At 38.8% G+C, this 14,017-nt stretch overlaps 2 protein-coding genes across 2 annotated transcripts; one reads left to right on the top strand and one right to left on the bottom strand.

Moving 5' to 3' along the window:
• Positions 1 to 415: 415 nt before the first annotated feature.
• On the bottom strand, positions 416 to 1,776 carry LOC116256270 (expansin-like A2). Its single transcript, XM_050078160.1, has 3 exons — positions 1,334 to 1,776; positions 1,114 to 1,196; positions 416 to 822 (listed from the first exon to the last, which is right to left on the bottom strand). The coding sequence occupies exons 1-3, from the start codon at positions 1,452 to 1,454 to the stop codon at positions 580 to 582; spliced, it is 447 nt and encodes a 148-aa protein (XP_049934117.1). The 5' UTR covers positions 1,455 to 1,776; the 3' UTR covers positions 416 to 579.
• An 8,281-nt stretch (positions 1,777 to 10,057) lies between these two features.
• On the top strand, positions 10,058 to 12,930 carry LOC116263691 (expansin-A20). Its single transcript, XM_031643426.2, has 3 exons — positions 10,058 to 10,575; positions 10,824 to 11,142; positions 11,637 to 12,930. The coding sequence occupies exons 1-3, from the start codon at positions 10,386 to 10,388 to the stop codon at positions 11,938 to 11,940; spliced, it is 813 nt and encodes a 270-aa protein (XP_031499286.1). The 5' UTR covers positions 10,058 to 10,385; the 3' UTR covers positions 11,941 to 12,930.
• Positions 12,931 to 14,017: the final 1,087 nt, after the last annotated feature.

Here is a 14,017-nt window from a genome sequence, read left to right as displayed (position 1 = left end):
GCAATTACGGATTCAACCCATCAAAGAATCCGCAATTGCGTATAGGTATCAATACATTATAAAAATACCTCATACCATATAAAATGGCATGATATCCCAAAACGCAATCACTTAACTGGATATTTACATTAAGGGGCCGTTTGATGGCTTGGAAATACATTTCTGGAAATATATTTCTAGAAATATAGGAAATGGAAAAATGAAATGGAAAAAATCTTTCTGATTCCAATTTTGGTGTGTGTGTGATAACTCAGAAATATATTTCCAGAAATTTATTTCTGTGTTTGATAATAAAGAAACATATTTCTAGAGTTAAAAGAGGGAATGAGAGAAAAACAGTTAAATAACTGTTTCCAACCAAGTAACTGTTTACAACCAAGAAACATAACGTAATAAAATTATCAAGCAAGCAGAGTAAAAAGTGTTGTCCGTCTAATAAATAAACAAAGGAAATCGCCATTACAATCCCCTCAAACACACACTGCACTTTTGCATAATTACAGGGTATCCTGCGTATTTAAACATGCCTAGAACTGTGAATTCCATAATAATTTTCTGCTGTCAGCAGTTGCTATGAAATTATAAGTACTCCGAGCAAAATTCGTTATCACAACAAGTGAGACAATCCGGTCTGTAATACCAAATGAAACACAGAAAAAGTGGTGGAAATCGCCATTTCAAATTTTCATTACCTCTTGTATTCAATGTCCACAACCTCGGGTATTCAATGTCCACAACCTCGGTTTCATTGTTAGAATTATTATCTGTTAGCACCACCTTCACCCCACGGCTGCTGCACAACCTTGGATTTTTGCACCTTATCTGCCATAACAATGTAAAAATTAAATCCAAAAGCCAACTGATTGATGAGTTTCTTCCAATGAACCAATGAACCGATGAGTTTCTTCTGCTCTATAGGGTAAGGAAGAAATTTCTCATTTTCCTATCGTTCCTGTCTGGAATATACCATGGTTAAGAGAAACTTCAATCCCTACTTTAACACACAACCCTGTAAATTGCACCAAAATGAGCCACAGAGGTTTGCCTAACATAAAGATCCATGGGGAGCGAACAGACCAACAAATTTACAGAATTTAGCAGAGCAATGCATACCTGCAAGCATCCTCCACAACCGATTCCTTCCCTGAACAAACTAGAATTAGCTGTCCCAACATATCCTCCATTGAAATCCAAAGCTAAAGGTCAATATCCACAAGCCCCAACTGATAAAAGAGAACAAAAAACGAGTATCTTTAGACTTGAACATAAGGAGCTAACGCGAAGTGCAAAATTGGAAGAACAGCAAGTGAAATATGAAGACGATAGCCAAAACCTGAGAGAACAGAAGCAGAAGAATAATAAGCAGCAGACGAAGTATGCACGCATCGATCACAAGCCATGGATAAAGAACAAAGGAAAAGAAGGAAGACCCCCAGCAAAGAGAAGAATCCCATGTTCGTGTTTCTGACAGAGGAGGTCCTGCTCTCGATGAACCAAAGATTACAGAATGTTCCTGGCCTTTTCCATCTTAAAAAAGAAGGTGGTCTAAGATGGCAGTGGGCGACAGATGGCCATGTGTTTGGTGGGGATCCCAGTTTTTCTCTTAAAATAAAGAGCTACACAAAGGAGACGAGAACACACAGATTTCCTCATGCTCGTCTCAAACAAGGGAACAACATCACCCGGAGCCGAAAAATGTTTTCTTAGATCAATAAACGCCAAATTGAACATAGTCCCTCAGAATCAACGAGGTCGGAATGAGAGAGAGAGAGGGAAATAGACCTGGGGATGGCGGATAGCTGGAGGATACCCAAATCTCTCGGTTGTAAGCGAGAGAGAGATTGGCGATATCTTCTTTCCCCTTTCTTCCCTTCTTCCTCTTTCCCCTTCGTTCTTCCTCTTTCCCCTACGTTCGTCCCCCTTCCCCTTCGTTCTTCCTCTTTCCCCTTCCGCTGCTAGACGCTGCTCTGGTGAGGAGATGCCCAATCAAGCCGCTGGTGAGGAGATGCTCAAATCAAGCCATTGGAGGAAGACGATGCTGGGCGTGAGGAGAGGAAGGCGACGACGGTGCTGGGCGTAAGGAGAGGAAGACGACGACGGTAGTGGGCGTGAGGCGAGGAAGACGACGACGGTGGTGGGCATAAGGCGAGGAAGACGACGACGGTGGTGGGCGTGAGGCGAGGAAGACGACGACGGTGTTGGGCGTGAGGCGAGGAAGACGACGACGCCCGTAACGGGCAAAAAGAAAAAAACCAGGAAATATCTTTCCACCCCGCTGGGTGGAAAGATGTTTCCAGAAGTATGTTTCCGGAATCGACCTTAACGGTCGAAAAAACGTTCCCGCTTTTGTTATGCTAAAATTTTTTTTTAAATTTGAAATATATTTCCGGTGAACAGTAAATTTCCAGGGCGTCAAACGCCTCCTAAGATAGCCATAATATCTGAAATTCCTCATTCACATATGTCGGCCCACCAAATGATTCTTACAATATGATCAACTGGTAAAGAAAGACACTAATTTAGTACTCATGCAGCAAATAGCAAAGAACTAGGCAGATAGACAAACCGCTCTTCATGAGCTCCACCAAACCCTCTATAGTGGCTACTTATATGGCTACTTATATGCGAGAAAGAAAGTGAGATAGAGAATGAGAGAAGGCCTTCAGAAAATCCAAAACTTGTAGAGAGATGCAACCCTCAGAAGACCCTCAATTCAAGACAACGAAGCTTGTGAGAAAAGAGAGAGAGAGATTGAAAGTGGCGAACCTCTCTTCAAGAACTCCACCAGGGCCTCGCCACAGACTGATGTTCCTGCTACGTGAGAACGTGAGACAAAGAAAGACGGCCTTATACAACTGAGCCTCCACAAAAGACTTTCTTCAAAGCCCCCCCAATTAGCTTTGCATACGGAAGGTTATTGTAACAACCTTCTAGTTGCTGCCAACATCTCTTGCGTTCTCATTTGCGTAAGTTTTTGGTCATTAGGGTGGTTGAAGACAGTACGATGCTGACCACCACGGGCATCACCAAATCAATTGTTTTTTTCATGGCTCCACAATACAACACCATCTTTTGCCAATGACTTCTGTGGGATTGAGATGCACACGCCTCAACTAACAATGGTGTCGTCCATCATCGAGAAAGATGCAAGAAGATTCCTACCATCTTCTGTTTCTCTACTAACCACCTTGGCTGTCGATAGAACATGTTCTCTAAGGCCCAATGTTTTTTTTCTTAATTATTGCAAAAACTTTAATATGGTTATAAGATAATTCATGTATAAATATAAATAGTATATTCAAATAACTGTTAAGTCTAGTTGAAACTCTGTCAAATATGTCATAAAGAGGTTCAATTATGAAAAAGTAAAGGGGCTAATTGGTCCATGCATGGCTAGAGTTAGTAACTGAAGATGTTAAAGGAAAAAATTAAGGAAGATTGAGAGCAATTGAGAAACCATTCTCAGAAAATTCGTATGGAAATGTTGTTGCTCATATTTTAGCCTTATTAACTCTATAATGCGGCATTTTAGGTTCCTATTTGCCCCAGCCATAGAGGGAAAGTCTCAACAAGTGGGAGCTAATTCTTGTTTCTTGTATCTTGGGGTGAAAGTCAAGAGCTAGTAGGGACTGGTATACATGTCTGCCATCCCAGTTTTAAGGGATCTAAGAAACTAGGGAGTTGCCAGTCGACACAAGGGGTTGTACAATTAAAGTGACCCTGGTAAGTGTTATATAGTTTCTTTTGTAAGCAATATATAAGCATGGACAATTCTACATGGTGGAGCAAGCTATGATCTGAAATTATATATGTAAACATACGTTTTTTGCAAGGGAATCCTGCTAGACTGCCTTGGAACGACAACGCTGCAAGCAAATTGAATTGACTGCACCTTGGAGCAATAAGGTATGTGAATATTCAGAAGTTGTATGCAACATGTAGTTCATACATGTTATGCTTATGGGAATATAGATGTAAAAAAGTGAATATGTAATATGTATACAAGTAGGCATAGAGTAAGAAGTAGGCTGTCAGATTGAAAATGCTTGTATGCATTACGTGATAATTGAAGGTTGAGCATGATTATAAAATTTAGAATATGATCAGATTTATTAAGGAAGCATCTTGCATGATCAGCTTTATGACAGACGGTGAATGAATGGGTGTTGTGACGTGATGATACCTCAGTTTCAGAAGTGTATAAATGGATATTTCTATTGCCTATGTCGCTTAATAGTTAATTGAACAGGGAACTCCTTGTTCTTGTTGAAGCTATATATCCATATATAGCTATGCATGTAAATAGTGGGATGTGTGTTTTGGTAGCTGAACTGAATACGGACGTTCATGCATGTTGAAATGACATGAATAACAACTATGGCAAGTTCCTTCATGAATGGGCCTGGTGATAATAAAAGCTATATAAGTATATTTGAGTGAATTATTATGAGCAAGATAGATAAAAACTATTTTTCAGTGGTTATGTCTCTGCCCTATCTTTGTAAAGTTTCCATGCATTATGTTAATGTATAATTCACAATAGAACACAGAAAAAGAGAAAGGGAGATAATCTTATATTTACATTACACTTGACCTATGCAAATCATAGGACTGTTGAAACAAGGTCTACAAGTATGGGAATACTTGGTACTCTATGAATGTCACTAAAATTGTAGTTATTAATACTAGACATGTAGGCGAATATTTGATCATGATAAAAGCATGTAGCTCTTATACTTTGATATGTTTATATAATAACACATAACAGTACCCAATCTGATTTGGGTGATGGGATTCTGAGATACTAATTTGTCCTCCATTGGCATGTTGGGCAACAATGAGTAGCTTTACAGGATTAGAAAGGTTGAAAAGAAAAAAATCATTTGGTGAATGCATAGATCTGATTAAAGAATAGAATGATTCTCATGTTATTAATGAATTAACCATAAGAAATAAGTGGAACAAATCCAAAGAGCTAGAATAGCCCTTTTGATCAAGATTAGCTTATGAATGTTATCAAAGGAATCATCGTTTTGCATAATACAAAATTCATTCAATGAGAAAACTAACAAGAAATAGGGGAACAAAAAATAAGATCAGAATCAGGAATTTACAGGACAAGAAATGAGAATAAAGCAAATAGAAACTAATTGAAGTCTGCAATCAGACTTCTTAATATTTGGTTGAAACCACCAAGCTTCAGAGTAGTCAAGTTATTATTGTAGGGTGCATGCAATGTATAGTTGAATGGAAAAAACAAACTGTAGGGAAGGTGGTTTCAGAGATTAGTGTAGCAGATTTAGTATGGCATTTCTTCCTACTAACAGACTGAAGAAAAAAAAATGATAGCCATGAATATGAGGGCAGGATGTTGAAAGCAATTGTTGAGAACAAAAAAATTCCTGTAGGGGAGGATAAAAATATCTATAGATGTAATAAATAATGACATATTAAATCCTATTGTTCTTAAACAAAGAGCTGAGGCAATTCAACATCGCTATCTTCCTGTATGAAGTCAGACTCAGTCAGTAAGATATTGTTAGTAATAGGATTGCCTCATGAGCGCAGGGCTGAGAGTAATGATAAATATAGGTTACCCTCATGTCCTTAAATGCAAATAGTCATGTACTCTAGTATGAACAGATTGTAAGGGGATGACGGTTGGATTATTAAGCATAAGGCTATATTGTGGTTCAGCCACAAACATATATATAGATAAATAGGTATATTCACATAATACAAGTAACTATATTGTTAATAAAAACGGAAATTCAGTCTAAGAGCTGAGTCATGAACAATAAAAGTTTTATTGACATGCTTGTATATTGGTAAACATATACATAGCTACTAATACATATGTACATATAAACATAATATATATATATATATACCTATGTAAATGCATTCGTAAGGGTGTGGTAGCGATCAGACATACCAATGACATTGACATGGGGCATTGTGGTGATTTGTGATTGCCCTTATACAAACGTGCTTTAAAAGGTTCATGAATTTTCTCTTATACAAACGTGCTTTAAAAGGTTCATGAATTTTCTCTGGACAGGTAGTAGATTAGACTAGCATGGCATTGGGATTTGTGCCCAATGTGTGTTTTTATGGTAGACTCCAAAATATGATTCATAATGGTAATTTCATAGGTAAATATATAGAAAAACATCAACCATGTTTCAACAATAACATACAGGAGTGCAAGCGGGTCCAGTGGTTTGTTTTATCCCAGGAGGTAGTGGTATAACGTGAGATCATTGTGGTTGCACACTCTTCCATCTTCACTGGATGGTCCATAGGGTATTTGGTGGTACAAGGGCTCGGGGTTTTGTTAAACTTTTGTTTGGAGAGCAAGGTCTTCTGTCCCTCAACTCGGGTGCCTAGAGGGGCTGATCTACTACTTCGGGTAATGACGGTGGTTAGACCCTGCTATTGTAGCGGCAAACTCAAATATTTGAGGAGGCTTCACTACAGCTTACCCTCGATCTGTTTGGATCGCCTAGTGCAAACATGTTTGTGCTACTTGTGAGTTGGGTGGGGGACCCGACCGATGCCTGCTCGTCATGATGGCCATGTTCATTGTTAATGGGTCACCGTCGTAACTTTGCAACATATGGAAGTTATATATACTTTGTTCATGATAATAAGCTATAACTCTGAGGTTCATTATGAATTGATAGCTTATAGACACCGACCAAGAAGTTCTCATATGAATTTGTTTGACATCATTATATACTTATTTTGTCAGACTATATTTCATTCATGTCTGGATGTTACCATACACAAAGGAATGTGATCATTCGTTCTGTCTCTACAGTTGTTCTTGAGAGATAATGGACTACTGGATTGGCATCCTCAGTGTTTGTGATGGACCGACATTGGTGGACACTATGTCGAATTTGGGCTTTATGGATATTTTAGTTGTTTGAGTCCAAGCATCATTATGTGAAATAAAAAAGGGTGTCACTTAAAACAGTGTTTGATGTGTTATTGGTGTTTGATGTAGTTGTGTTTTGGTCATTACTCAAGTTTGTTTTGGCAAAGTAAGACCCAATGTTTGTTTTTGTTATTATAAAAAAAAAATCTGGCGTCAAAAAACTTGGGTCGTGACATGTTCCAACATAGAGCAATTTTTGTGGTGATGAACTTGCGAGCAGTGTTCTTTTGTCATTGATTTCATTCGTCCACCAAAAACAGATCCTTTGTCTAGACAAAGTACCCACAGTCGGTGTCAAACACTTTTGTTGTAGTGTCTGATTCCTTCTTCCATCTTGCTTTCCCGTGTGACGAAGGAGCAATCCTCCACTTAAGATCACAATAATTTTAGGAGGTGAAGTAAAGGTTGCGACTAGTTATGGACTTCGCTGATGTCCTTTTTTTTCTTTCCCATATATAAATCAAATGCCGTAGCCTGTAGGTGGTAAGCAAGTGGAAATAATCAAAGAGAGAGAACGTCAAGTTGAAGACCCTCTCCATTAAGTCTTAACTTCTCTTTAATATCATTTATTTTTAATTCAGGCTTGGAGATTGCTGCTTACCTTTGTCACCCATCGCTACCTTCTTAAATCACAGTTGCTCAAACATGTCGACGAAGCTTTCGTTTGCTTCGAGTTTCAATCGAAGTTTCGTTTGTGCCGTGTCAAGGGAATGAGAACCATAAAAACCTTGCACATGGATAAGTACAAGTGCGTATTGACAGCTTTGAGCAATGAAGGGGTAGACTTAATGTGACAGGTAGTATACTTCGATTTGAACATTTTGTCAAATTGAGGATTTCATTTTAAGAAAAATCCTTTAAATTTATATAAAAAAGTGTTTTCCCCCAAACCTTTATCTATCTAGACATTTTTTAGTTTTCACTTAAGAATCGATTATCAAACGTCCTCAAGTTTTGAAAAATATATAGAAAAATGATTATCTTTCCGACCTTATACGGCCACCATTTTACCAGTTTGTTTAAACCTTAGAATCTCACTTAAGATCTGCGCCTTTTTTTAGGATAGCCTGACATACAATATTCTACATTTTTTTCAACTTTTTATTTTCTTTTTTATTTTTCTTTTTTGTTTTGTAAGGCCGGGTGTGTTGTTCTTTGATGTTAAATTTGAGAAATCAGTTTTAAGGATAAGGCAGCCGATCATTCCCCAAATGACTTCACACCAGCCAGCAAATAAAATGGGGCTCATATCTCAAAATGAACGAAGAGCATAATTAGATAATATAGAAGTTCATAATATCATGTGCCAGTCACATACCGTAATCATCCTAAACTGCCAAGTTAGTAAGTAAAAGAAAATTTTAATGTGGTCATTAATAGCCTCAACGAACTTCGTTCGTTGTGTTCAATGACATTGAAAATAATTTATTGTTCACATGGCTTTAAATGCACGGATTTGAACCACGACCTCCTCCCTTCGGTATTTTTTTTTTTGTTATTCCTTTTTCCTCCTCATCGCTAAGAAATAATAAATAGAAACAATGAGGGGCCAAACAAAAACAAGGATTTTAGTTTTTTTGAACAATAGGAGTGTACGGTACGATGCACAACTCATCTCTCTTTACATTTAACTCCCAAGGTCGTTTGTCACATTGGTAATGGCTGATAAGGTCACGCAAGTCATCGGTTCTAGTAACGTTGGCATCAACCCCATCTGCCAATGGGTGGGTAGAAGTTTTCTACTGGTTGATGTGTATATTAATGGATGTGTATGAGAGGCTTCATACCAAACACCAGCACAATCCTGGACGTTAGAGGAAAGATTGGGAAAACGGTAGATCGTACAAGAAAAATTTGGAAAAGGACAAAAAGGAAAAAGGATTCCGCTTTCACTAGGCAGTAGGTTATTTCTCCCACGCTGAAAGTGAGGAGTCCAATCCTAAGAGCAATGTTTTAAGTTTCATACCTCGGTTTGCTCTGGGGTTTCCTTTTCTTGCAGGTATGAAGCTTTTTTTTTTTAATTTTAACAAGTAATTAATAAACAATCTAGGATGTTTAACAAATCAAATTGTTACCATTCCTGTAAAATGGTGTTCTTGCTCTTCAAGCAATATTCAATGACCACTGAGATGCTTTCGAGTATCTACCATCCGTCTCCAGGTTTGCAGTAGAAAGCAGCATTTTTAGTTTTGGTACCGGCCTTGTCAGTTTGATGTTGGATTCTCCTCATATTTTCGAGTATCTATCTATTTTTTATTTTCTTATTTAAAAAACTAATTGATAGCTAATTTACTATGTTTATTGAATTAAAAAATGGCTTAATATTAAGCCAGGACTGGCCTTGGTACGCAACAGCCAATAGGTCCAATGTCAATACAACGAGACAACAGTGAAGAAGAACTAAGAATATAAGCTAAAAGAAACATAATAAAGGAAAGTGTGAATTTTTATGAAAATATGCTCAATCTTTCAAGGAGTAAAAAAAAACTCTCGAGTTCAAGTGTATGATAGACATGTTAAATGAGCCCATTCGAGTTGTAAGAACTCGATTCTTTTAAACTCCACTTCTTTAATATTGGCTCGGCTCAATTACATAATTAATATTGAATTACAATGTGAAAATAGTTAAACAAATAACAACTAAATCTCTTAATAGAGTTAAACGAATTAACAAGATAAACAAGTTAAAAGAAATGACATTGTTTAACATAAATGAGTTAAACAAGAATTCGAGCTCGGAGTTATATCATTGATTCGGGTTTGAACTGGTTCTATTAAGTGGCCTCTCGACTTTGATTGAGTTCAACCTCTAGTTTTTTTGAGTAAAAGATGAAACTGGCCAACTTTAACTCGACTCAACTAGTCTGTGATGATACAATCAGGTTTGATGGTTTTAATCAGATATCGGAGGACCTTCGAGCCAACGGTATAGTGCCTTCATTCACCTTCGCCTTTTCTATTGACAATACAAGCTTTATTGCCGTGTACACATGAAAAGAAGAGCCAAAGTTTCACGCCCCACGGCAGCTTCCCTCCTCTTCAAAGTCGTGTCTGCCACAAATATAAAAACCACTTTCCTGCTGCCTCGAGTCCAACGCAGTGAAAGCAGGAATATCCCTTCACATCTTCAACTGACTAATCTCTCCCCAAAAAATTGCCCTGTGAAACAGCGAAAGAGGGCTTTGTTCAAACTGTTTTTTTCACTCCTTTGACCATTATTTGTCGTGAATCTATTCTGATTTCTTGTTTGTTCTTATCTACAAAGGGGCATGCAAGTCAATAAGGAAGTGTATGTGTCCACAGCAGGGCAATCGTCAGGGGTTCTTCACTGCCAATGTCATAAATGGAGACATTGGTAGTACAACTTCATGCACAGCAGCACAGGTCCGGAGGAGGCTTTCTTTTCCAGTTTGATGGTGGCGTTTTCCCTCGTTAAGAGAGGATGAGCTTGAAAAGAGAGAAAAAAGAGCAGAGGATGCGGGGAAAGGAAATGGGTCTTCCCGGCACTGCATTAGCCTGCTTGTTCTTGTTGATGGCTGTGTCAAACTTGAGCATAACAATGGCTGTGGATGAGGAATGGAAACTAGCTACTGCTACATTCTCCAAAGATGCGGATGGATCAATAGCCATTGGTATTTCTTCTTCTTCCTGAGTACCATTTTCCCCTTTCTTTTAGCTGTGCTTTTCTCCATTCTCAAAAGCCATTGGTATTTCTTCAGGCTGCTTCTTCACTGTTTTACATTTTTCTTCGATCATCCATCTTTGTTGCTTTGGGATTATCTGCTCATCTCAAATATTCAGTAGAAGCTTTATACACAGAAGGAAATATGCATGGTTCTTGATATAATGTTCCATTGACCAAAATGTGGGTTGGTTTTAGGAGGCGCGTGTGGTTTTGGAATAGTTTACCAGAAGGGCTATGGGGAGCATACAGCTGCACTGAGTAGTAGCCTCTTTAACAAGGGAGGGAGATGTGGTGCCTGCTATGAAGTGAGGTGTGTGGATCACATCCTATGGTGCCTCGTGGGGAGTCCCTCTGTGGTCGTGACTGCAACCGACTTCTGTCCTCCAAACTACGGGCTGCCCAGCGATTATGGTGGCTGGTGTAATCCTCCAAGAGAACATTTCGAAATGTCTTATCCTTCTTTCATCAAGATTGCAGTACCGAAGGCCGACATCGTGCCTGTTCAGTACAGAAGGTAAGCCTCAAAAGTTACCAAGTTCATTAGTTCCTAAACATTGGTTTTCTGCAACCTATACTCTCTGTGTGTGTGTGTGTGTGTGTGTGAGAGAGAGAGAGAGAGAGAGAGAGAGAGAGAGAGAGAGAGCATATTTAACAGAAACATAGGGCTGGTCCGTTCTGTGCGTGTTTGCCGCTCTGTGGCTGGTCAATAAAGTATTGATCTTCCATTTCCGCCATGAGGAAAAGGAGAACAAGGAAACCTGGGCTTCGTTGGGTTCAGCTTTTGGAAGTGGTACATAATGCACCACAGTGTGAAGAGTCTCATCTCAATAACACTGGCACTTGATTGGTTGCACTAATCACTCTTCTAATTGTTGCCAGTAGATACTTCAAGTGTTACAACTATATATAAAAGCACTGATCCTCGATCCATATGTAAAAGGACAATGGCACTTGCTGTTTGCCTCTACCGTTCGAACATTTATTGAAACCTTTCTTGTTTTATCGCAGGGTCAGTTGTGAAAGGAGAGGGGGGATGAGATTCACTCTATGTGGATGCTCTTACTACCATCAGGTGCTCATCACAAATGTCGGTTTGGATGGAGAAGTGGTTGAAGTGAAGGTGAAGGGCTCAAAGACGGGCTGGATACAGATGGCGAGGAACTGGGGACAGAATTGGCAATGCAGTGCAAATCTGATTGGGGAGCCTCTGTCTTTTGAGGTGACCAGCGGCTCTGGAAGAAGAGTGACATCCTACAATGTTGCCCCCGCAGATTGGCGATTTGGCCAAACGTTTGAAGGCAAACAGTTATGAGATTGTATAGAAAAAAATTCTTTACACAGAAGAGGAGTGGTATTAAGAACGTAAAAAAAACTTCTGATCAAAGGAAAATGAGCAAGGCAATCTCCTGCTTTTGAGAAGGGAACAGTATCTAATCCAAGCTTAATCTTTCCAATCAAAAGCACCTCTATTTGTGACTAAAGTAGATTCTTCTTACGTCTTCGAGGGATTTTATGAAAAGGTAGATATTATATTTTTCATGCATTCCCAAGCCACAAGAAAAGTCGCTAGTGATCATTTCAACTGACAGAAAGAAGGGTCCCACATGTGCACTTTGAAGATCCCAAGGTGCCCGCTGCACTCCCGCTTTTACAAATCTTCCCACCATTGCATTTGATTTTCAGAATTGTTTCCTCCTCTGCAAACCAGTAATTTACTGCTGGAACCTGTTTCAGTTAGTAGCGCGATTCACAGAAAGAAATGTGAGATGAGTTCCCCTGATCTCCTCTTTCCAAGTAATCTTCCTCCCTTCCATGTCCCCAGCAGCTGTTGGAAAGTAAGAGCAAGAGAAGATTGCTTAGTAAATTGACCCCAGCAGACGAACTCCATAGAATCTGCGGCAACGGGTGGTGTCTATCTGTGAGACCGCCATCATATGGCACCTTGTTGCAGGTGTCTTGTCTAAGAAGACAACCACATCTCCATGCTTCATCTTGCGTTTTTTTCATGTTCATTTCATGTTGATTTACTCGGGGGAAACAGTTTATTCGCAGGCTTTGCAAAAGGCCCGGTCTCCTAGATGCTTTACCTACAAATGGGGGCAATTCTCGTACCTTTACTGGAAGATGGGATGGTTACATCAGGCTACAAGTGGCACTTTTTATGAAAAAGCATGATCTCCCACAGACACCGTTCAGGTTAAATACTCGTGTCTGTAGACAAGTCTCACAAATTCTTGTGACCCGTGGCTTGTAGAGCATTTAAAATGTTTTTTATGTGATCTGGAACAGATTTAAGTTGGAGTATTGGTGTGTTTCAGTATAGGGATACGTGGGCACTGTGTCCACTGGTGTTAGATATGACTATAAGAAGAGAGAAATTATAGTTCAATGAACAAAGATTACACAGTAATAGGTAGCTTTTTAATCAGCTTTTAAAATGTGAATGCTGCCAAATATGAGCATATATGTATGTATTCGTATCAACAATTTGATTGCGTCAGACTAGCAGCTACAAAAAGAATGAGTCCAATTCTTTTTTTTAAATCCACTCAACTTGAACCATCTCACCTCTCTCTCTCTCTCTCTCTCTCTCTCTCTCTCCCCCTCTTTGTTCGGACAAACTCTCCCTCTTTGTTATTTTGATTCTCAAACACATAAAATGTTGAGGTTCAATGCCTGAAATTTTCATATAAACGAGACGTCCGAAGTTCTAAGATATGAAACATTCAATTTTCTTCTTATGATAATTCAAGCTGAGATTCGTGTTCAAGGTTTCTGCAAAGAAACTCATTTTTAAGATAACAAGCTTTCCCTAAAATTTATTTCGCACATTCGTTTGGAACAGGTGGAATTGGTTATCTAAAACATGTACTTTTCAAATCTTTCAAAAAACCTGTAATTGCATTCAATGCCATCGTAGAATGTCAAAGCTTTTATTTTTTACACCATAAAGCTTCAAAATGTTTATAAAACCCTTTGGAACTTGAAAGCAAATAAATTCACGAGGTTCTTATTCAATCATCCACAAGCAAAAGATAGTATCTGCCCACTAGAAGTCCCAACATGGGCATAACTCCACACGTTGGAATGAGGCAAATCAAACATGTTTTTTCACAATTTTTTCTAAATACTGAAAAGCATTACACCTAGAGAATTGTGCGACGTAATAGGGCACATGGTGTCAATGGCTGGACGACAGTCAAGCATACCATACTTTGACATCCTACTCATTTTGAACCGGAAAATGTTCGCTGCTCTTATTCACGGTATATAACCCAGCCCTGTGAGAACTGCCTCACCAATCTTCCTCTTTGTATTGCGATTCTGAATTACAACGTTATCAGTTGATAAAAATCAACAGTGGTTTTTCGTACCAAGAGCAAATTGGA

Source organism: Nymphaea colorata, chromosome 1 (assembly GCF_008831285.2).
Source record: "Nymphaea colorata isolate Beijing-Zhang1983 chromosome 1, ASM883128v2, whole genome shotgun sequence".
Classification (NCBI taxonomy): domain Eukaryota; kingdom Viridiplantae; phylum Streptophyta; class Magnoliopsida; order Nymphaeales; family Nymphaeaceae; genus Nymphaea; species Nymphaea colorata.
The sequence above is the reverse complement of the archived record's forward strand: the minus strand, read 5'-3'. Positions and strand labels throughout refer to the sequence as shown.